At 46.5% G+C, this 25,570-nt stretch overlaps 1 protein-coding gene and 1 long non-coding RNA gene across 2 annotated transcripts; one reads left to right on the top strand and one right to left on the bottom strand.

Moving 5' to 3' along the window:
• The first annotated feature begins 8,429 nt into the window (after positions 1-8,429).
• On the top strand, positions 8,430-24,238 carry inpp5jb (inositol polyphosphate-5-phosphatase Jb). The gene is made up of 12 exons (XM_062543614.1): positions 8,430-8,697; positions 9,056-9,163; positions 9,611-9,719; positions 11,512-11,628; positions 12,093-12,268; positions 12,754-12,865; positions 13,338-13,447; positions 13,769-13,982; positions 14,483-14,620; positions 14,733-14,816; positions 14,912-15,016; positions 21,100-24,238. Exons 1-12 carry the CDS (start codon positions 8,552-8,554, stop codon positions 21,460-21,462), a joined length of 1,782 nt encoding a protein of 593 aa, XP_062399598.1. The 5' UTR covers positions 8,430-8,551; the 3' UTR covers positions 21,463-24,238.
• Positions 15,281-19,486, bottom strand: LOC134089230 (uncharacterized). The gene is made up of 2 exons (XR_009940032.1): positions 16,155-19,486; positions 15,281-16,075 (listed from the first exon to the last, which is right to left on the bottom strand). It is a non-coding gene; the product is annotated as an uncharacterized LOC134089230 (long non-coding RNA).
• Positions 24,239-25,570: the final 1,332 nt, after the last annotated feature.

The raw sequence follows: 25,570 nt of genomic DNA, 5'->3' as shown, positions 1-25,570 counted from the left end.
CTGTCATTTAATTGCGTTCATGTCTCACGTGAATATACTGCCAGGTGTGTTTACTGTGCGTCTCTGGGGAAAAGCAGATGAACTAACATTATGACATTAACACGCCATTTGCAACAAAGTGGCGCTACTGGGAACGAGGCTGTTGTATCCTACGTTCAGGCATGCCAGGGGTGCAAGGGGTTTGGTGGCTTTGTGTGCTGTCTAAGATCAGCGTTAACCAATTCCAATTAGCCTATATGGGTTAAGAAGTTGTGTGTTAAGGTCTGGAAGTAGGCTACAAGGCTATACATCTAAGATGCTGTGTGTGCACGGGTGTGTGTGTTTTAAAGGGACAAAACATTTTGATGAGACGTGTGTCTTGTTTGTTTTGTACACTGGATGTGCGTGCCCTTAGGGCACGACTAACGGTTTGTTTACATCACGGACGGCTTCTGCTGTTAGGAAATGGAAATGATGCTCTTATCACCGGAGAGCAGCAGCTACATTGGCGGAATTGAACATCCATACATCCCCAACCTCCCTTTCTATTCTTTGTGTGTGTATGTATGTATGTGTGTGTGTGTGTGTGTGTGTGTGTGTGTGTCACATTGCATGCGTGTTTATTTATTTTATGTGTGTGTGTGAGAGAGAGAGAGAGACTGAGAGAGAGAGAGACCAAAGAGGTGTGTGTGACACACATAGGACACGGCTCAAGAAGAAAGTGACCTTCAGGTTATTTTTATGTCCTTGGGATCGACAGAGTCCTTTCGGATACTGAGCTTAATATTCACACATGTCAACATTTCAGTATACCTTGTGATCACACACACACACACACACACACAGACACACCATATGCAGATACAAATATGCATGTGCTCTCTCTCTCTCACACACACACACACGCACGCACGCACGCACACATACACACACACACACACACACACACACACACACACACACACACACACACAATGCACTGCTGGCATGAGAACACAAGGTCGAACTCTCTCACACATGCACATTCACACACACAAGCCCCCTCACCATGCATACACAAACACCCTGAGATCGCTATCCACTGTAGCCATTGTTTCTTTGGGGCTGTATGTAGGACATACCCCCCTCACTCCAATATTTCTCATTCACAACAGGGATGTTGTTTTAGTCTCACTATCTCCCATTTCCACACAGACAGTTTGACTGTGAATGTCTCTTTGTATGTTTTGATCCCAGTGTTTTCAGTGTTCACAGTGACACACACACACACACACACACACACACACACACACTCATATTCCTCTTCTGTGTGTGTACCTGTGTTACTTAAAATGGGGGTGTGAGTGAATGAGTTTGGCTCTCTCTCTCTCTGTGCCTCTGCCTGTGTGTGTGCTTGTCTGTCTGTATGTGTGTGTTAAAAGGCTCAGAGGGAACTGCTTTGCTCCAGTTTTTGTTGTTCTAATTGCCTGTGATTCCCTGTTGATCATTTGAGCATGTTTAAATGCTTTCAGAACACCGCAGCCTGTTTGAGATCCAGAGGCGGGTAGACAGTGCATACCTCTAATAGGCTTGAGTCTCAGGGGCAGACAGTCTTTGGTTTCATGTTAATATTTGCCTAACTATGTATTCATATTCACTATGTGGTCACAATGCGCCCGTGTGTGTGTGTGTATTGGGTATGCAAAAGAATGATACACAAAAATACACAATTGTAAACAAAAATCCTTTATCTATGTAAATATATGTAAATTAATAAAATCCACTGAAGAGATGTCAAAGTGAATTGATGTGGATTTGTATTGTGCAACATGTGATGCTAATGTGTAGTTAGAGTATATTTCAGCGTGTGTGTTTTGTGTGTATGACATTCAGGTCATTTTGCATTTCATGTGTGGTTATGAAAATCCGACTAAAAGGAAGTCTGCATTTCTGTCATTTGTGTTATGCGGAGAGGATATGGACTTTCCTAATGAGTTGTTTGGGCAACTTGAATGTAAGCACATCATGAAATCTAAAGAAATGGGATTTGATGTGAATCAAACTTATGAATTCACATAATAAGTTAAGTCCATCCCTTTTAGTGATTAAAATTCTTACTCGATTTAGAAGATTTGTAAGCTCTGAATGTTTCCACTCACGATCTCCTTTTCAAATATTTAGAATTCACTTGGCAAAGTTGGATGGAATCCCAGTCGAAGACTATGGAGGCCTCGTTTCCCCCCAAACCCTAGAATAGCTCTTGAAAAAGGCTGAGAACTGAAGAGGAGCTGGAGAGCCCTCGTGTCCCCGAGCGCCAGTGGGCGTGTTGGAGTGTGGGTGTCTGACCCTGATATAAACAGCTCAGAGGAGGTGGACTCCTGATGACTCAGACTGATCACCAAACCCCACACAGCCTTCCCTCCGCTCCTCAAACATCAGCCAGGGGCAGGAGGATAGGTGCTGTGCATGAGCTCAGAGATCTGTGTGTGTGTGTGTGTGTGTGTGTGTGTGTGTGTGTGTGTGTGTGTGTGTGTGTGTGTGTGTGTGTGTGTGTGTGTGTGTGTGTGTGTGTGTGTGTGTGTGTGTGTGTGTGTGTGTCTGTAGTATGCACGCTCTGGAGACTATTGCATTGCTGTTCCTCATGACATGCTTGGTAATAAACATGACATAATGCTGTCATAAGGGCAATACTCCCCCAGTGCAAAGATGACATAGTGTGGTGATACTGACCAGACACAGACAGTATAAGCTCCTGCACTGATGGCTTTGCTGTGTCTGGCTTCAGTGGTCTGGTGCCCATTTGCAAGTAATGTGGGTAGCTAGAGGCAACTAACCCATACCATCACTGTTGCGCTCTCTCTCTCTCTCTCTCCCTCTCTCTCTCTCTCTCTTTCTCCCTCCTTCTCTCTCTGCCTGCCCTCCCTGTGATATGTAGTTGATGTCACATCCAGCTGTGTCTGACATTAGCCATCAGGGGAGTGGCTCACTGGCGTCATCCATGGTTACCAGCAGATTCATTTCTGCAGTTATTCATTTACTGTGTGTGTGTGTGTGTCAGTGAGGGAGAGAGAGAAAGAAAACATAAAAGCGAGGGAGTAAGAAAGGTAGAGAGACAGACATCTGTGTGTGTGTGTGTGTGGAGAGGGAGTTGATGAATGATGAAATGTGTTAACGGAGGAGGAGGAGGTAGAGATCAGTGAAGTGGGTGAAGAGATAATTGCTGCAGGAGAGAGGGCCTGAGTGAAGTAGACAGGGAGAGGGAGGGGACAACGCTAATATCCTGATAGCATGTCTTAATTTAGAAAGAGTCGATGGAGTTAGAGATCATGAGTGGGGAAATGGGAGATAGAGAGTGACACAGGAAGAGAAACAGACGGAAAGAATGAAAGGAGGAGGAGGAGAAGGTAAGGTAGAGAGAAGTAGAGAAGTGGTGTAGGCAGGAGTCTATAAACAGTAGTTCTCTTTTCTCCGTTCCCATGGACACCGTAATGTGCAGTCATGCTCAGAGCTCGGCTCCAGTGGCACACAGAACACACACCAACACATATCACACAGAACATACACCAACACACAGGTATATCACACAGAACACACACCAACACACAGGTATATCACACAGAACACACACCAACACACAGGTATATCACAGAACACACACCAACACACAGGTATATCACACAGAACACACACCAACACACAGGTATATCACAGAACACACACCAACACACAGGTATATCACACAGAACACACACCAACACACAGGTATATCACACAGAACACACACCAACACATATCACACAGAACACACACCAACACACAGGTATATCACACAGAACACACACCAACACACAGGTATATCACACAGAACACACACCAACACACAGGTATATCACAGAACACACACCAACACACAGGTATATCACACAGAACACACACCAACACACAGGTGTATATCACAGAACACACACCGACACACAGGTATATCACAGAACACACACCGACACACAGGTATATCACAGAACACACACCGACACACAGGTATATCACACAGAGTCCTGCGATAAAGCACAACCAACTAGACCACTGCTTTATGAGAACCACACACATTTGTATAAGCATATGGCAATATGAGCTCATTAAAGTCCATTTTGTCAGCACACCAAAACAAGTGGAAACAAGTGCATACACAGCTATAAATGCCAACAAATAGATATATGTATATACTGTATGACATACACACTGTATATATGTATGTATGTATATACAATATATACATATATGTATGTATGTATATATACAATGTATCTATCTGAAAGCCTTTTGGGCAGCCAGTGAGTGCGTTTGGTTTCCATGTTTCGCGTTTGCCGTGAACTGTATCTAATTACACAGAAATGTTAGTGCTCATCGGTGGTGTACACTGCTATTGAACTGTTCCCGATGAAACTCTAATGGAGTACATGGCTTGAGTGAGTGCAGTCTCTGAGCCATACTTGGGCCTTAGTGCAGCCGTAACGGGGCCTCTCTGCCGTGGGACTGGGAGTCGGGATCATGTGACCAGCAGTTCTCTTGAGACATGACTCAGGAATCCCAGTGTGTGGTCACATGACTCTGTGTTGCCCAAGGGGATGCTCTTAATCCACGCCCTGTTCTCTGTGAGGGGTTGATCTTGCGTACGCCACTGGATGGGAACTGTGTTTTGCCTATAATAGAGTTTGTGAGTGTGTGTGTGTGTGTTTGTGAGTGAGTGTGTGTGTGTGTGTGTGTTTGTGAGTGAGTGTGTGTGTGTGTGTGTGTGTGTGTGTGTGTGTGTGTGTGTGTGTGTGTGTGCATGTGCGTTTTGCACACAGCACATGCCCACGCAGGCTTCTTTTGACCCAGACTGACAGCTGAATAGTTATTCATAGTCTGTCCCTGTACCCACTCAGGCTGACACACACACAGGCAGACACTCACCCAGTAGCCTTAAAGCTACGGCTGGATCAAAACAAGTCAGGAGCGGTTGTGGTGCGTTATGCTGTAATAATGTTTTCATGCTTAGTTTGTTTACATAAGTGCTTACTCAGCCCCTGTTCCCGTATTGCAAGTTTCTAGCTTTAAATGTGTGTCTGTGCGAGTTCCCATGGAGGTCTGTATTACTCATCCATACAGATTGACATTGTCATTGGGCTGTTGAAACACACTGTAGGGCTTCTGGCGTCACCGCCACCTCATTTATTTGTGTGTGTGTGTGTGTGTGTGTGTGTGTGTGTGTGTGTGTGTGTGTGTGTGTGTGTGTGTCTCACACAGCATCCTCTCAAAGCCTCTCAATACATGCGCCCGTAATATGCTACAAAGCATGACCTTACACTGCAGTTATTGAATATCTTGTACCTGCAGCACTGCAGGTACAAGATCTTCTTGATCAGTCAAAGCATGGTGAAGTGTAAGATAGATCACCCATCTAACTAGCCACAGTTAGACCAGCGCCAGCTTGCTGACCCCTCCTCTGCAACATACAGTACGCACCTAGCTGCAGTGTAATTAGGAGTGCCAGGGTAAGTTATGGGACAAGAGCCCAGAAGAGATCAGTACCATGGAGAGATTCTGGGTACCGGTGTCACAGCCTGACCTCAGCTAAAAAATGTGCTGTGAAACGCTCCTCTGGGACCTGATCTGAGCGAGCAGTTCTTCAGTCAATAAGTCTTAACTTACAGAGGTCAGTCGAGAGGGAGCTGATCTGGAGCCTGTGCCCAGTAAGGACTCTCACCACAGCTCCTTCTCTACAGGCTATAGACCCGTGTGGGTGCGTTGGTAAAGCTGGTGTATGTGTTCATGTGTCTGAGAGCTTCGTGTTCACCATATGCTGTGGCCCTGCTGTAGCTCACCAGTAATGAGACATTGTCCCAGACAGATAGGTCAGCACTCGCCTCAGTGGACACACGCACAGGGTATAGTGGGGCCATAGTTATCTTAAGGGACAGTCTGAGGGAAGCTTGCTGGCATCCTGTCTGTTCTCTCCTGTCTCACCACCTGCCAATCAAATCACTCAACAGCAGGACAAAAACAGCTCAGACCTCCAGGGCTGTTCCTGCCTCTACCAAAGATACCTAAATACTAACTCTCATCTGCTTAGCTTCTGCTTCTCTTCTTCTTCTTCTCTCTCTCTCTATCTCTCCTTCTCTCTCTCTGTTTATCTATCTATTCATCTATCCGTCAAGCTAATCACTGTTTTATAATGAAATTGGAAATGAACGGATTGCCCTGGTTCTGGCATCTGTGGTGAGATTAGCCAAGCCTTCTCTGTGTCCATCTCCTCTGCTGTCAAACATGTTCCAGCTCCACCCACCCCCCCCTCTCTCTCTCTCTCTCTCTCTCTCGCTCCCTTTCTCCTCTCCCTCACTCTCCATTTGAAAAGCGCCTCATTGGCAATACAAGTGTTCCGCATGTTGCCAAAGCAATTACAAGTGAGACAAATGAGTCCTATTTGCGCCTCCCTCTCCATCCCAGTTCTTCTGTCGCCCTCTCTGCTCGTCTCTCTCCCTCTCTCTCTCTCCCCCTCTCTCTCCCCCTCTCCTCCTCTCTGCCCATACATTTCCATTTCTCTCACAATCCTGCTCCAGTCAGCGCTATTGGCAGGAAGGTTTGTCTCACAGCAACATTCCCATTACTGGAGGCCCCATTTCACCACAGGAGATATCCTCATGGAAATATATGCAAACTCACGCACTAGGTTGAGATTAATCTTTAACACTAATGGGAGGTGCAGAAGCTGTAAATAAGAGAACAAAGGTATCTGTGTTAGCTTTCAGGGCGAAGCAAGCGTGTGTGTGTGTGTGTTTGTGTCTGGGTGTTTGTGTGTTTGTGTGTGTGGTGTGTGTTTGTGTGTGTGTGTGTGTGTGTGTGTGTGTCTGTGTGTGTGTGTGTGTGTCTGTGTGCGTGGGTGCATACGTACGTGTGTGCATGGGTGTGTAGTCCCATGTGCACATGTCTCATTACGGTATATTGTTTTTAGAGAAGGAGGAGACTTGAAGAGCGTCTCCGACAATTATCTCCTTGGCTGGGAAACTAATCCCTCTTCTGGGGCCCTTTAAAAGCCTGATATCAGAGGAACAGAGAACATGTTTGACATGTTGGGACGGCATTGCTCTGGTCTGATGAATGCACGTAGGCTTAAGGTTAAGATACTGTTTAATTGCTATACGAGATAGGATTCTCCAGATCTTTGGAAAACTGCTGTGGACCCTGCTCAGGTTGTACCTTGTGTCATATGTATAGTGCCTGGCGTTATTACACACTTATAATCTCCTAAAACCCTTTTGTGTATTTGGCATGTTGCTAAATACTGCATTAGAAGTGCTTGTGAATATTGCTGCTGGTGTTAATTTGAGTTACTGCATCCTTTCATACTGCTGCTGTGTGGTGCATTTACGTCTGCTATAGATGAGCAGAGATGATTTACAGCGAGTGTGAATCAGTGACCTTGGCTATGGTGGCCATCCATATTTCAGTGCCTCCCTGCTCACTTCTGACCTCTACCCGTCTTCTTCAACACTAGTCTGTCCAATGCATGCTCGTGTGTATTTAGGTGTGTGTGGAGGTGCTCTCCGTCTCTCTTTCTCTCCCTCCCTCACACACACATGTGAAATGGTATGGCAATGGTAGGCATGTGAAGGCCCTGAGCTCTCCCGAGCACCAGTAGAACTGCCACCAGCTACTGCTGCAGCAACGGAAGCTCTCTGTGGCCTGTGCTGTCTGCATGGGTGCTCTTAGACGTGCAGTCATGCACACTTAAGGAGCCTGGTAGTAGGGTTAGGAATAAGGAAGTCTCTGGTCTTATGAAACTGCTTGATGAGGATCTATGCATACTCACACGCCATGTGTAAAACCACTGTTTTTCTTTAGAAACTGACTAGAGACCGCTGACTTCTCTTGAAGCTGACTGAAACTGAATAATGCTTACTACATAAAAAAAAACCATACACACACTGCCAGTAATACACAACACAACAAATGTTATTTTGGCTCATACACTAGTGGTGACACACACAGTGTGTGTGTGTGTGTGTGTGTGTGTGTGTGTGTGTGTGTATCAGGCTAATGCTGGCCTCTTTTCCCAGGCGAGATGGACCCTGAGCAGAACCAGAGCCAGCCCGATGGAGCCGTAGTGTCCACTGGGTCGGCTGCAGGCGGCACGTCCTCTGCTGCCCCCCCTGAGTCCACTGGGCCGGTCATCGACCTCCCGGCTCCTCTCCTGGCCCCCACCCGCCCTCGGCGACCTCAGAGGGCTGCCCATGTGGAGGGCTCCATCGACGTCTCCGAGTCCAAACCGCCCGTAGCTCCTGAAGCTGCCCCAGCCCCAGCCCCAGCCCCAGCCCCAGCCCCAGCCCCAGCCCCAGCCCCAGCCCCAGCCCCAGCCCCAGCCCCAGCCCCAGCCCCAGCCCCAGCCCCAGCCCCAGCCTCTGCCCCAGCCCCAGCACCCATCCCGGATGACTCCCCAGCGCCCCCTGCCTCTGCCCCCACAGCCACCCCTCCTGCGCCCGGCCCCTCGGGGGGCCCTCTGCCCCACAAGCCCCCGCTGAAGGGCTCGGTTCACCAGGTGGGGGGCCGCAGCCCCATGGCCATGCGCGCTGCCTCCCTGCCCCAGGCGCCCTCCTCCAAGCCCCCGCCCAGGGCAGCCGCCGAGGCCTACGCCCACGCACACAGGACCATGTCTGTGGCCGGCACGGCCGACACGCAGCCGCAGGTGGTGGAGGACTTCAGGTGGGCTTGCTCATATTTGTGTGTGCTATGCATAAGAGTGTGTTTGTGTGTGTGTGTGTGTGTGTGTGTGTGTGTGTGTGTGTGTGTGTGTGTGTGTGTGTGTGTGTGTGTGTGTGTGTGTGTGTGTGTGTGTGTGTGTGTGTGTGTCTGTGTGTCTGTGTGTCTGTGTGTGTAGGGGGTGGATCATGGGGTTGCAAGTTTGTTGGGCTTGAGAGTGTACTGTATATTCTGACATATTTCCTTTTGAGCTGTGACTGTGCATCCATCCATGCTGTCTGGAAGATTCTGTGCTGACCTGGTGTCCTAGTGGAGGACTGTAATTCTGTCATGTGATCTCTGATGTGGCCGTCTCTGATAGGGTACACGTCATCACATGGAACGTGGGCTCAGCCATGCCTCCTGAGGACATCACCTCACTGCTGGGACTCAACGTGGGAGATGGCAACACAGACATGTACATCATAGGGTAAGATACAACACACACACATGTACTGTACATCATAGGGTAAGATACAACACATGTACATCATAGGGTAAGATACAACACACACACTCATTTACATCATTGGGTAAGATACAACACACACATGTACATCATAGGGTAAGATACAACACATGTACATCATAGGGTAAGATACAACACACACACACTCATGTACATCATTGGGTAAGATACAACACACACATGTACATCATTGGGTAAGATCCAACACACACATGTGCATCATAGGGTCAGTAGCACAAACATAACACAAGCAAGAAGCACCATGGTTGGTATGCTGCATGTACTGTATGTTGCTGTGTGGTATGAGGTGCTAGTGAAGTAGCTGTGCTCTTGTACCCTTCATTTCCCTTTCTCTCTTCATTCCTTTCTCTCTCTTTCTCTCTCTTCTCTCTTCTCTTCACCTCTCAGGCTGCAGGAAGTGAACTCTATGATTAACAAGCGTCTGAAAGATGTGCTTTTCACTGACCAGTGGAGTGAGGTCTTCATGGACAGACTTGGCCCTTTCGGATACGTGCTGGTCAGCATGCCACACGCTTACAGACATTCTCTCTTCACTCTCTCTCTCTTTCACTTACACACACATACACACACACATATACACACACAAACACACACATGTGCAAAATGGCTCAAAACATTCATGTACATAGTAACATGTACTCACACATTCACATGAACTATGAAACATTAATGAAACACACTGTGAATTATTGAAAGATGTGCATCGTCATCCTCCTGGTCGCACAAAGACTAATTAGTCCCACAGTCCCACAGCAGTCTTCACTTCATTTTACTACCCAAGGGCCTCTCTGTCTCTCTTGCACACACACACACCAACACACACAAGGTCTTATGGATCAGCACACACAGTTACAAAGACAAACACACACACACACACAGAGTCATCAGAGCTCAATTTCCCTTCATTACCAGAAAAAGATTCAACCATGAGCACACACACACACACACACACACACACACACAAACGCACACACACATGCACGCACACACACACAGAAACACACACTAGCACACACACACACACACACACACACACACACACACACACACATAAATACACATTTACATATTGGCAAACCCATATTCCGGCTTTCTCACATGGAAGCACACTTACGCTTGTAGACACAAACCACAAACACACACTTGCACACACACTCACACATGGGCGTATATCCACACAGCCTATGTCCACTTTATGGTTCAGCAGACACAATTATGTAACCCAGTGGTAGAGTGGGCATGCGGGAGGCTCTCTCTCACTCACAGATACACTCCACTCCACCAGCACCTGAAGGCAAAATGCAGTGACAGGACTGTCTCTGTCTGTTTGTGTGTGTGTGTGTGTGTGTGTGTGTGTGTGTGTGTGTGTGTGTGTGTGTGTGTGTGTGTGTGTGTGAAGCCACAATTGTGTGTGTGTGTGTGTGTGTGTGTGTGTGATTGTTTCTGTGTGTTTGTGTGACGTAGCCATTTGCCCAAGGCTTTTGAATATGTGTGAATCTGGATATTTGTGTCCATGACTTCATCTGTATGCATGTTTGTGCATATCTTCATGTAAATGTATGCATGCATCTATGTGTGTGTGTGTGTGTGTAAGTTTGTTTTTGATGCACAATGAATGCACATTTAACCGTAGAATGAACCAAGTCTTTATCAATCTCCCTCTCTCTGTGTATGTGTGTGTGTGCGTGCATGTGTGTGTGTGTGTGTGTGTGTGTGTGTGTGTGTGTGTGTGTGTGTGTGTGTGTGTGTGTGTGACTGTGTATTAGTGTGTGTATGTGTCTTGTAAAGTGTATACTGACATTTGACCATGTGCAGTGGCCTTCTCAACATTTGCTCAACATGCAAATCATCTCCAACAACATCAACACATCTCTCTCTCTCTTTCTCTCTCCCTTTTTCGTCTCTCTCAGATAGACACACCACATAGAGAGAGAGAGAGACAGAGAGAGAGAGAGAGAGGTGTTAGAGGAGAACACAGTTAAAGGAGAACGGTTTGAAGATGACCTCACACTATTTGCGTATGTTCTGATTTGGTTATGCACACATTCTTAAGGCAGTTTTTTTCCAGATGACCACTATTTTATCAGTAGGCTAGGAACGGGCTCTCAGTTACATGCAAATGTCTTTGTCTTTTCTCCTATGCAGTCTCTTTGCCTCTTGGTGTCTCGGCTTCTGTCTCTCTCTCTTTCTCTCTGTCTCTCTCTCTCTTTCTCTCTCTCTCTCTCTCTTGCGGCCATGTTTAATCTCTCTGTTTCACGGCCGCTCTCTCTCTCCTGCTGTCCCTGCAGGTGACGTCTCAGCGGATGCAGGGCGTTCTGCTGCTCGTCTTTGCTAAGTACTACCACCTGCCCTTCCTGCGGGGCGTGCAGACAGAGACCACCCGCACCGGCCTGGGTGGCATCTGGGTGAGTCTCCAAACGTCGCCGGCCTCCTCTGCCCACTGCTGCCACCTGCTGCCAGCAGCCTATAGCTCTCCTCACCTACAGTAGCACTACAGTCCCTCCCTACCTCCCTGAGAAAACTAGTCTTTTAGGGCTCATCTATTTTTGTTATCAGTTCATCAATCTCTATAAGGGTTGTAAATATAACGGTAAAGGTTCTCTCATCAGTAGATTCCTCATCAGTAGATCTCTGCTCTCTTATCCCTCTCCCATCAGAGCTGGGCTCTGTAGCCTCTTGTCAGCATATCGCTAATGTCTCTCGCTAACTACATTGCACCACTTGCCCTGTTACTGTATTCTACTGCCCCCTGCTGATAGCCCTGTTGTAAGCAGCTGCCGCAGTACTGGCCCAGTCGTCTGCTCTGTTGCCCCCCCACCAGTCTTGTGTGTGCTAGCCAGACTCTGCTGTGTGTCCTTGCTGCCCTCAGGGTAATAAAGGTGGGGTGAGCGCGCGCATGACGGTGTTTGGCCACTCGATCTGCTTCCTCAACTGCCACCTCCCGGCTCACATGGAGAACTCGGAGCAGCGCATGGACGACTTTGAGAGCATCCTGCAGCAGCAGCAGTTCGAGGGCCAGGTGGCCATGGGCGTGCTCGACCACGAGTGAGTGTCTCGCGCGCACACGCACACACATGCATGCACACACCCATAGGTAAACATGCCTGCAGACACACACAGACATACACACTTAAGTACACACATACAAGTGCACACTCACACATACTGTACATGCACACACACACACACACACACACAGAGATACAGATACGCAGGCATACCCAGAGGCATGCACATAAATACTCTGTGCTTGTACATACTAACACTTATGTGTTTATGGGGCTTGCCGCATGTGTAAACATGATGTATGGTGGCATGTATGTATGTAGGCATACTTTCTCTCCGCACACACACTTATATGGATGTGTTAATGTGCATTCTCAGTGAAGTGCAGCGGCACAAATGAAAGCATTCACACAGATGCATGCATAACTAATGCAAAAGCAGGCATGTTAGTTCATCACACACATACACCCTCTCCCTCAACTGCTGCGGGCGGTGTGAACCGGTATTTCACCTGTGGTCTGCAGTGTGGTGTTCTGGTTTGGAGATCTCAACTTCCGCATTGATGATCTGGACATGCACGTGGTGAAGGGAGCCATCGACGCCAACAAGCTGACCGGCCTGTGGGAGAAAGACCAGGTGTGTTTGTGCATGCAGTGGAGCATAATGTACAGCCAGTGGGAATGCCCATGTGCTGATTGCATCAATAACATGCAGACACACACTCTCTCTCTCTTCCTCTCACTCTCTCTTTCTCACACACACACACACACACACACACATAGGTTTATGATAGCAACTTACGCAATTTATTTTATTAACTGCCAATTGAAAATTCTTGATTTGAGACTGAAAAATGTATTAGATTTAAATGAATAATCATAGTGATGTAGCTCATTTTGCTACTGTACGAACAGGTCTTGCTGGTTTAGGAGACACCACTGGGTGGTGCTGTTACAATGTCCAATGAAGTTGCTTGTCAGTATACAACATAGCTGTACTGTAACAGTACAGACAGGCATTTAATCTCTCTTCTGTATTGCTCAATCGTGTGTATGAATGTAAACAGTGAAGTGAAGTCCATGTCTCTCTGATGTCTTGTGTCTCTCAGTTGAATATGGCTAAGGACAGTGAGACCGTGCTGGAGGGCTTTCACGAGGGGCCACTGAAATTCTCCCCCACCTACAAGTTTGATGTGGGGACAAACACTTATGACACCAGGTATGTTCTCCTGTCTGCTTCTCTCTCTGCCTCTGTTCCCCTCTGTGTGTAGGATAAGTGTGTAGGGTGGATATAAAGTAGTATGAAGAGCAGCAGAATGGCTATGTGTAAGTGTAATTACAGTATGTATATTTATAAATAGCTCTATAGGTGGGATGGTGATTGATAATGGATCAATAGTTGATGATGATTGTCAATGGATCCATCAGTGCAATAGCAAATATGTGCTCAGAAGTTGGTAGCATGTCAGTGGTGCAGATGGTGGTCAGTCTTCAGTCTTTAGTCTCTTCTCCGACTCCTGCCCTCTGCGCTCCCCTGCAGCGGTAAGAAGCGTAAGCCGGCGTGGACAGACCGCATCTTGTGGCGTTTGCGTGCCACGGCGCCCCCTGTGGTGGGAAACAGCAAGCGCCACTCCCTGTCGGGCCTGAGCAGCGGGCTGAGCAGCGGCACGCGGGTCACTCAGCACTTCTACCGCAGCCACATGGAGTACACCTGCAGTGACCACAAGCCTGTGGCCTCCATCTTCACCCTGCAGGTCAGCACCCTCCTCACACACACACACATGCATATAGACATGCAGATATTATACATACAGAAGTACACACTAACACAGTAATGCACTAACCTTAACACACATGCATACACACACAAAAACACACACATACACAGACTCTCAAGGGTGCCATGAAAATTGCTATGTTATTTCTACAGTAATCTATGAAGTCAGATTAGATATAATGGTATGTGATTAAAATATGGCTTTAGGTGATTAGGTTATGGGTGATACTGTAGGTGATGGGTAATGGGTGAAGAGCTCAGTTTTCATTCCTTTCGGTTCTCATACTCGTGTCATGCCAGTCATCCAGATTCAGATCCACCATTTACGGATTTATACTTTGGGGTCCAAAACAGGAAACTTAAATGCCCCAACAGTTGATAACCAATGGGATTGATTCTCATTCAGCTATTTAGACTCTCAGGGCTGGCTTGTTTCTTTTCCACTGTGTTCCAAAGCGGTGTGTGTTGTCTCCGTAGTTCCCGTATAAGGTGGACATCCCTCTGATCACTCTGATTGTGGAGGACGAGTGGCGGGAGGTGTCTGACGCTGTGGTGCGCTTCAAGGTCACGCCCAACTTTGGACGCAGCTCCTGGGACTGGATTGGCCTTTACAAGGTAGATCAGGCCTCTGTATGCGTGCTTCAGCTCAATGGCCTCTGGGCTTCTGTCACTTTAATATTTCTCTGTGTGTGCACTGAGAGTGTGTGTGCGTGTGTTTGCTTTCAAGGTGGGCTTTAAGCATCATAAGGACTATGTTGGCTATACCTGGGCCAAGCAGGAAGAGGCGGACTACCTAAGGAAGGAGCACGAGGTAAAGACAAACACACATAAACAAACATGACCGCAAATGGCCACACACACTTGTGCACAGTGAACTTGTGAATAATTCCCTTTCCCTCTCTGTAGGTGACCTTTCCCGAGGAGGAGTTGCCCAAGGGCTCTGGAGACTTCATCCTGGGTTACTACAGCAACAACACCAGTACCATAGTTGGCATGACAGAGCCTTTCCAGGTGATCCATCCCACTGCTTCACCTGAAGCTCCTCCCCAGAGCCCTGTCCATGTCCATGTAGTGGCTCCCTCTTGTATGCTAACTGGCATGTCTACCATCTGGACACCTCACCCTAACCTCATCCTTTCTTTTTCACTGCACTCCTTCATCACCTTCTTACAGTGTGGGACTGATTTTAGGATGACATTAGTTTTGCTGATTACTAAGTAAAGTGTCTTGCTCCCTGTTCCTCTTAGTTCAGCCAGGAATACTCAGAGACATAACTGAAGTTAACAAAGATTTTAATCAGAATAGAAATTAGCAACAATGAGAGTCTTTGGCGTAGGCCCCGTCCTAGGTCCAGGTCACTGAGTGTGCGGACCCTGGCAAATCCTGCCGGAACGAGAAGCAGGGGCGAAGCCTACCCCCTGGACAACTGGACGAGGACCAACCTGGTGGTGATTAGGGAGGGAGGGTGGGAACATCGAAAATCGGCACCTGAAAGCAACAAGGCAGGTGCCTGGGCAGAGTCATTAATAAAGCCAATGTAGCCTGGTGATTGGTCGAAGGTAATGAATGAATGACGTATTAAGTATACCCGGCAGAACTACGCTGCAGCTACGCAGGCGCTACATTTCAGCCAGGAATACTCAGAGACATAACTGAAGTTAACAAAGATTTTAATCAGAATAGAAATTAGCAACAATGAGAGTCTTTGGCGTAGGCCCCGTCCTAGGTCCAGGTCACTGAGTGTGCGGACCCTGGCAAATCCTGCCGGAACGAGAAGCAGGGGCGAAGCCTACCCCCAAAAATAAGTTACCCATTGGAAGCTTAGCTGGATCGTCTTCACTGAATGAGGGCGAAGCCTACCCCCAAAAATAAGGTTACTGGAAGCTTAGCTGGATCATCTTCACTGAAATAAAGAACAATATTAAACAGCTTATGTTTTATTATCCTGTTAAACTGAAAGAGCGAGAGAATGTAGGTATATGAAGTAAGTCATAAATTGGCATAGAAACCTTAGCCGAATGGCATCACTTGACCGTCTTTAGATCTGAAGATCTACAGGGCAGTCCTTAGCTACAGGCCAAGTGATCTCAATGAATATAATGAATGATTAGAAGACATGTGATACTATAAGTAATTTAAAACGACTAACCTGGAAAGGGGCATCAAGAAGGCCTAGCACCTTTTAATTGTTTTGAACGACTGAAGTCGAGTCAGGTCAAGTTGTTGTACGAGTGGAAGGCCCGAGTTGGCCATGAGTCGAAGGCCCGAGTTGGCCATGAGTCGATTGGTACGATTGATGATGAGGATTGATGATGACTATTGATAATGATTGAGAAGTGATAAGTGATTAATAACAGTTGAGTGATTTTGTGATCGTATGAGACTGAAGAAAGGGCAGTGAGGACATGGGATAATTTACCACTGCTTGGACCCATTATTTAAGGTGCCGGCTGTGCGAGTTGAGGTAATTCTTGGGGTCCAGTATAAAGCAAGAAACTGAGTAAAGTAGAATTGAGTTAAGTAACCACCACCAGTATTTGCAAGTAAAGGTATGAGGATTATGAAATGCTCATTGTTGCTGAGGAAGTGTTTGTATTTACAGAACTATAACCATGTGCCAATAGACAGTGCTGTAGATAGAGTGAGGCTAGAGTGTAAATAGATAGAGTGGGGGGCCCGAGTTGGCCATGAGTCGAAGGCCCGAGTTGGCCATGAGTCTATTGATATCGTTGATGATTGATGATGATGAATGATGATGATAATGATTGATGATGATGATGATGATTGATGATTGATGATGATGATTATGGAGGATGATGAATGATTGATGATTATGATTATGGAGGATGATAAATGATTGATGATGATGATGATTGATGATTATGATTACGGATGATGATGAATGATTGATGATGATGGATGATTATGATGGATGATGATGGATGATGATGATGGATGATGATGATGGATAATTTATGATGATGATTATGATTATGTAGGATGATGATGAATGATTGATGATGATGATGATGAATGATTGATGATTATGATTACGGATGATGATGAATGATAGATAATGATGGATGATGATGATAGATGATGGATGATTATGATTACGGATGATGATGAATAATAGATAATGATGGATGATGATGATGGATGATGGTTGATTATGGATGATGGATGATGATGATTGTGATTATGGATGATGATTATGGATGATTGATAAGCTTGCGAGAAAAAATGAGAATGAGGTATACGGGTTGGTAGAAGGCAAGGAAACTTGCTTAAATGAAAATTTACCGGAGAAAGCGTATTGGTGTTAAGGGGATCCGTGGCAGATTAGAATCATGATGGTGTAACTCATGACAATGTGCTATGGCTACCAGGGAGAGGTTACCATCCTATAAAGATGAAGCTATCAGACCTGAGAGCAGGTTTGAAGGCGAGTTAACCCTAAGCTCCTTGCTCTCGGAATACCCCTCGAAGGACGACCGATAAAGGTGCATTAGCAGAACGAAATCAGAAACTTTACGAGGTAGCAAAAGGAATCTCATCCGACACGCATTAATGCCTCTGAGAAAGCAAAAGCAAGGACATGCGTAACTATGCGATGTGCCAAAACAAACGAGCGAGTAAGTATTTGATGGAACGTTGGCACTTGTGGGCATGTAATTGTAGCCTATGACATTCGAAGGATTTTCACGAGCCGGAAGATACCAACGGTTAATTAATACTTAAAGAGACCCTATGCCACTTTCTGCAGGAGACGATCGCTCCTCATTTACGTCTGGAAATCTGGGACGAAGAACCACGCTTGCAATTTATTTAAATATAGCCTATACATGTATAGATATACACGCTAAAGCTGTCGGGGAAGCTCTGCAGAGAAATGCAAGCATAAAACGAGCGAAAACTAAAAACGAACCGAAACCAGAAGAAATCGCCAATCCTGTATAGTTCCTCTTTAACCTATGGATATAAGGTGATGCTATGCAATAGAATATGATAGCATGACTAGTTGAATGAACTAATGCAATGACAAGATGCTTATGGTCGAGCGATAGTGCGTGATCCAACATTTGTGAGAGAAACTAATATGGTAGCTCAACACCTGAGTACGCCGTCTGAGACATGAGTTTAAGAAAAGTCCTGCAATCTGTGCCCCGATTGCCCTCTTTTCATTGGAGATTGTACAATGATTTACAAGTTGTTTACCAAGATAAGCACCTAACGTAGCATGATGCAGTTGACTGGAGCGCACCGTGGCTCCTGTATGACTCTCAATCTGACCGGCCTTGGAGTTTAGTCAGCGACTGTATAATCTTATGAACAGAGGCTACAGTGCAAGGCCGACGTTAGCCTGAGAGAGACCAGACGAATACCTGCGAATGTGGACCTTCTCTGCAGGCCAGACTGGCAAGGCGGCTCCCGTTTCTAGGTAGCCTTCCGCAACTCGACACACGAGAACGATCGCCCATCTGACATAGGGCAGCTCAGCATGATGCGCTGATTGCTCGTACGCTCGTACGCCGAGCTTTGAGAGTAGCCTATGCCGAGATGTATAGCATGGATTTGCATACCATGATGAGGAATTTGATTTCACGCCATGAATCAATGCATGACACGCGATACACGATGAAGTCTATGACGTGATGAGATTAACTAAACTTAGGCATGGTAGGATAGGCTGCACGTTGAGTAAAATGACATAACGATAATATCAGAACCGAGACCGATGAAAATACGTAACCGCAAGTACGACCATAGCTAATTAGTAAGTTAATGTAGGCCTACAGTGGAGAGACCGGTGAGTTCTAGCCTGGATGGAGCCGAATTTGGCCCCGCCTACATCATTTTCCAGCGGGAAGTTAGGTCTGGCATAGCTCCGTTAGAGCAGAACTATTTTCAACCCAGAGCTGAACATACTGATTAAACTGTCAGGGCAGGCTTTACACGATGATGGACAGATGAACGACAGTGACGTCCACTCCTTGGTTGATTTTGATTGCAACAGAAACGCTATGGATGCATATTTTTTCCATGCAGTTAGGCCTCACTGATTCGCACAACGATTTCTGAACACTTAGACCAACCAATATGTGGTAAAGACCAGAAGATGAAGCCTAGGCTACATTATTGGTTATTTCGTTGCTCTGTTTGGTGAGGTCTATCCAGTGAGTGCAGAGCCATCGCTCTGTATTGGTTGAACACTCCCAGTAATCACAGCTGAATGGATGAGATTCAGACTCACATTCTGACTAGGATTGTGAGAGTCGGCTATATGAGTTCCGCTATAAGACGATAAAGTTCGAGCCGCATGGTCAAAAGACAGCATGATTGACAGTTACTATGGAGACCGCATGATTGATATGATGACTTGAGATTACATGGTGATAATTGAACCCTAATCATGATTGTGATATGATGGCTATGCATCTGGATGAGGCTTAACAAGCTGTAAAGTTTTCCACAATGTTCATGAATCATGACTACCTGAGAGAGATTTCATTGATTAAAAGGCTGTGAGAATGTCACGCAATGACCGAATGTTGCTGCCTTCAGGCGCCGTGGGATATGCCGAGGTGAATGAATGTCCAAATCGAAGTCTGGGTATTTTGTCTTAGCTGTGTAGGCCAGCAGCTAGTTAAACTGCGACATGGCCTCGTACCTATAGTCGATTAGCGAGTAGACGACGATGCGTGATAATTAAGTAACCTGCGAGTAGAAGTAGATTAATATGAGAATCCAGACGAATGACGAGCGACGTGCAGGAGCCTACAGCGAGGCCTGTTGCCGATAATGGATTCCGTGGAAGGAAAGAATTCGAAGAACGCGGATAGACCGCAACAGACTGGAGCAACGCTTCTATGCTGTAGCCGACGGGCCGTCTCCTGGACAGCAAGCCTACCGTAAGACAAACAGTACCACTACCGACGCCAGTGGAGCATTAAGCGAATCCCACGACACAGCCAACAGAGACGGGCTAATTAGCGAAACCGGGGCCATGGCGAAATGTCACGAATATTAATTGGAATAACTTTTAAACATGCGTTGATTGTAGTAGCGCTTGGTGAAGCCGGCGATTATCATTACGAGTTAAAGGTGTAAATGAGCGTAATGCTAAAGTTCAGGTAATCGCGTTGAGTAGCCTAAGCGTGACGGGCTAACGTGTTAACCGATAGCAGCTAGCTAGTCGAAATCCGTCGTATCATACGCGAATGTGAACATGCCTTTACTGGCTACGCCTGATTAAGATAGTGCAAACAAAACATGGCCTATAACAAGTGTTTGTGGATAAATGTGAGCTAGGAATGTAGGCCTAGTTGAATCGGCGTTTCTAACGTAAATGTTGTTTGGATTGGGCTAGCCTGAGGTATGAAGATAGACCCTCTCGACGGGTTAGAGCAATTACGGAAGAGTGCGAATTATCCGTGGATTATAAACCGCATGAAAGCGAGAGATTCCCAGATCAGACTGCATCACATTTGACGCGGGTTGTGAGGGCTTGCAGAAGTCAACAAGAGTGAGCTATCTTGGCGCATGAAACCAGAGTGCTACGAGGTAAAGATCTTTCAGTAAACTGTTAACTTGCCTCTTCTGCGACGACGCTGTGTTAGCCGACTCCCGGTAGGCTACTCGAGTTCGTAGACTACGTCCGCTAAGAATTTGATGCAACATTGAAGTGGCATTAGCCATTAGGAAGTAACGTGTAGCGTGAAGGCGGCTATAGGCGAATGAACCGTGACCCTCGTCGTGAGGGAGAACATCGAAAATCGGCACCTGAAAGCAACAAGGCAGGTGCCTGGGCAGAGTCATTAATAAAGCCAATGTAGCCTGGTGATTGGTCGAAGGTAATGAATGAATGACGTATTAAGTATACCCGGCAGAACTACGCTGCAGCTACGCAGGCGCTACATATCTCTCTGCCCCACCCTAACCTCAGCCTTTCTTGTTTACTGCACTCTTAATCACCTTCTTACATTCACCGTAACCTCTCACACATGATTTCTTCACAGTGTGGTACTGATTCTCCATTAGGAATTAGTGTTTCTGATTTCTAAGTAAAGTGTCTTGCTCCCTGTTCCTCTTAGATCTCTCTGCCCACGTCCAGTCCTGGAGGGGTCAGTCCGTCCGACAGCTCTGACTTCAGTTCGGACGACGGCACGGTGGACGGGGGCTCGCGGCCCTCCAGCCCCGACGGGGCCCCCAAGCGCCGCAGCAGCAGCAGCAGCCCCTCCCCGTCCCGAGGCTCCGCCTCCCCCAGCGTCAAGCCCAAGCGCAAGGGGCGCCACGGCCACAAGCCCAAGAGCAGCAAAGTGAAGAGTCCGGCGGAGGCCCCTGAGGCCGGGGAGCCAGCGGCCGGCGAGGCTGGCAAGGCTGGCAAGGCTGGCGAGGCTGGCGAGGCCGGAGAGGCTGGCGAAGCTGGCAAGGCCGGAGAGGCTGGCTCGTCATAGGTCCGTTGGCCGCACTGTGCCGCGCCATGCTGTGTGTGTGAGAACTCTGTATGAGAGTTGAGGGTGGGCTCCTGTTAGGCAGGGCAGGGAGGAGGCCTCGAGCCTCAGCCTGTGGTCACCCTCACCCCCCCTCCTGCCATTCCACTCTCTCTCCCTTGCTCCCTCTCTCCCTCCATCCCTCACTTTCTCTATGTCATTCACTCTCTCTATGTCTCAGGTGGCTGCGTTGGGCGGCCTGTATTGTCCAGTCTCTCTCAGTAGCGGTGTCCGTGTCTCTCTGTGTGTGAGTGTTGTCAGACCTGGACCTGACATGCTGGCGGTGCTCTGAGAGGCCTCTCGGCAGCTAAGCGGAAAGATGAGCATTTATGAGCGTAGCAGGAAACGTCTCCCGGACAGGCCCTGAAAATGAATCCAGTAAACTGCAAGTCCAGTTTTGCCTTTATATAATTCTGCCGTGACTTCTACCGAGTCATTGTCCTAGTGCCCGAGACATCTATTCAGGCCTGAGGTGCTCCAGTCTCTTTGGCTGGGAGCCCTGGCACACAATGTGCCGTCTCCACGGAAATGGTTAGGGTCGACCAAATCTGGTTGCCCCAGGCAACAAAATGTCTGCCTTTTGCTACCCAGAACCTTTTTCTCTCTCTTAAGAAGCTGTGAAGGCAGCATGCAAGGTGCTCTGTAGAAGGCACACCTGAAGGAGGAAAATGCAAAAAAAAAATCAGGTATCCAAGTCAAGAACAGCACCCTAGCCAAGTAGAAAAGAAACGTGGGGAAACATACTGTTGTGGCCTAGCGTTTGTTTGTTCTTGGTGTCCTTCCTGACCCCTCAACTTTGAACCCTGAGCCCTCCGCTGGGCTACGCTGTTCTCTGCTCTCTCAGGAGCTTCGATGAGCATTCCGCTCCAGAATAGAGGTTCTGCTGAAGCCTGTGAAGTCAAGGTCTATGAGGTCATATCCTGTGAGGTCATGTCCTGTGAGGTCACGTCCCTGTCAGGTAGTTGGTGTGTAATAGACTTTCACGTTGAAGCTTGTGGAGTTCAGCTCATTTTCCATTGATTTGTGTCCCTGTTAGCTGTTCATCTGAACTTAGTTTGAGTATACTCTAGGATTAGCCTAGTCTAGGATTTTCTAGAATCCGTAACCTGTTGTAAAAATGTTGTGCTCTTTTCTGACCCCTCTCTTTCTCTCTCTCTCTCTCTCTCTCTCTCTCTCTGCCTCTGTCCTTCTCTCTGGGTTAGTCATGAGTAGGGGGCGGTGTAGTTGTCGTGTGATGGCTGTAGTGTGACACCCTCAGTGCACCATCCAAATATACAGTATTGTACCTCTGTCTTTAGCTGTACAGTAGGACAGTTTGTGCAGTCGTAATGTAACTTGACAGTATGTGAGAGATAGAGAATGTATGGGTGTGTGGATGTGTGGATGTGTGCTTGCATGGTTTGCCGCACTTGACTCCTAGTCTGGTGCTGTGCATTACTGTGGCTGACCTTTACTACATGTCAGTGTTAAAATTATCAAACAAATTAAAAAAATAAAACAAGTTAGAGAAACAGAAACAGTAAAAGAAGGAGGAATGGTTCACACATTGTCAGAAAAGAGGGGGAGAACTCAGAACAAGAAGGCTTTCTTTTACATATTGCCACAATATTTTGCGTTGAATCCACTAATTGTAAATCAATTACTAAAGGCATACAGTAGAAGTTTAAAGATTGTACAATTATTTGAAGGCACTGAGAACTCTTGTCTGTCTGTGTGCGTGTGTGCGAACGTGTTCATGCGTGTGTGCGTGCGTGTGTGCTTGTGCGTGTGTGTATCTACATGTGTGCATGTGTGCATGGAGTGCATGTATAGAACGAGCCTGTTGTATATGTCGGTTGAGAGGCAGGTGAGTTCTAGCTGTTTGTGTGGCTTTAAGAATGGTTAAACAGACTATTGGAAATAACACTCCTATTGTTGAAAATACAGTAAATTGCATCATTACACATCTAGCCACTGTTTAGCTTTCATTATAGGCCTCTTCACAGCCAGCCAATAAGTGAAGTTTTTCAGTTCTAGAGTGAAGTTTTTCAGTTGTGGTCATGAAGAACGGCACTGTCTGTAACAGTGATAGGTTAGACACAGCCTAGGGCTTCACATGCCCTGTCTGTTCTTATTCTGTGCTCCTCCTTTGGGTGGGAATGTGTTGTACAAAATATGAAATATGGGCCTGTGGCAAATGTGCAATGGAAAATGAAATTATCAGATTTTAATGTCTATGAAAGAATGTGAAGAATCAAGATTAAATGTGAATACATAAATATATGTATATTCATATAGACCATGTTAATATAGGTAGGATGTGAATATGAGTATTGTTAAGATTTAGTGGGAAGATCTGAAGACAATCAATGCCAATATAGTTGTTTTAATATATATTTTTAATTTCCTGTCATGCCATCTGCTGTTTTCTGAATTCTGATGGATTCAGTACGTTTCAAAGATACATATTTAATTTTCACAGAACTTGATCAAGTGCATTTGATTTATGACTACTGTATTTATGTTTTTTTATTTATCAGAATGGATCATGCCTCCATTGATTTATTGTGGGACTGGTAAGAGTTATCGGTCAGACGGACTGATCAGGTGTATTGATCACTCATAGTGGCTGGTTAATCTCTAACAGAGATGGGTCTTGTCCCGACAACTGCTGTTTCATTTGTGTCCTCAGAAACACATGCGCGCACTCAAACACAGTCACATTTTGTCCAGTCAAAATAAAACAGAGGTGTATCTTGTGTCTCTGTGTGTTTTGAGTGTTTTGTTTATAGGCTATAGGCGGTGTATTATAATTGCAAAAGGTAAGTGGTCAGAAGAAGTAGAATTTAGAGTAGAGTGTAGTTCTCCTATTCCCTTTGGCCTCCGCGTATTTCATGCTCTTCCTCTCCCCCTCCCACCCTCTCCTCCTCCCTCTGATTCCTTCTCTTGTGACTCCCACCCTCTCCTCCTCCCTCTGATTCCTTCTCTTGTGACCCCTGTCCTCTCCTCCTCCCTCTGACTCCTTCTCCTGTGATGTCCTCTGTCCCTGCTCACGCCATCCCTCCACTTCCCTCTTGGCTCAGGTACAGGGGTGCTTATGTCATTACTCTTCGATCTCCAAGGCCTTGTCTGTGTCTCCATAGTCACACACCTCAGAGGTTGACCCTGGAAAATACACACCACACACACATACAAACACACACACACACACACACACACACACACACACACACACACACACACACACACACACACACACACACACAATCGCAGGTCTTCAACTCAAATTACATGTACAGGAAAGCACCACATTATCAGCCTGGTCACGCAACGGCAACCTCTGGACTGCTGACCTCTTACTACAGCCTACAGCCACAGTGTGAGTATAGTGCAAAGACAACACATCACTTGTTGTGCTTTGGAAAATATATGTTCTTCTTTTACAAAACAGTTGGACAGGAGCATGTTTACTATAGTGTTGCATTACCTCTTCTTTTACTGTAACAATAGTCTCTAAACATCTAGGAACCGTTGCTTGTCTTTTGAGAATGGAATTTTCATCCATTCTTGACTGATGTGAGATTTCAGCTGCTCCATAGTCTGGGGTCTACTTTCTATTTCATAGTGCATCAAATGTGGACTGGTCTGGACTGCATGCAGGCCATTTCAGCACCAGGACTCCTAGTATGGAGACATGCTATTATAATATGTACATAATGCAGTTTGGCATTGTCTTCCTGAAATATTTAAGGCCTTTCCTGGAAAAGATAGTGTCTGGAAATATAACTCCAAAGAGTGTATAGTATTCAGCATTAATACTGTCTTTCTAGATATGCAAGCTGTTAATGCCATAGGTAAGCAATGCTCTCTCATATCATCCTGGATGCTGGCTTTTGAACGGTGGGCTAATTTGAAGTTGGATAGTGCCTCTCCACTGAAGCCCAGAGGATGTTTTGATGTTTTGTTTAAAGGGATATTCCGCCATTTTTGGAAATAAGCTCATTTTCCACCTCCCCTCGAGCAAAACAATTGATATTTACCTTTTTCCCGTTCATCCAGCCATTCTGTGAGTCTGACGATACAACTTTTAGCT

Source organism: Sardina pilchardus, chromosome 8 (assembly GCF_963854185.1).
Source record: "Sardina pilchardus chromosome 8, fSarPil1.1, whole genome shotgun sequence".
Lineage (NCBI taxonomy): Eukaryota > Metazoa > Chordata > Actinopteri > Clupeiformes > Clupeidae > Sardina > Sardina pilchardus.
This window is presented reverse-complemented; position numbering and strand designations above follow the sequence as displayed.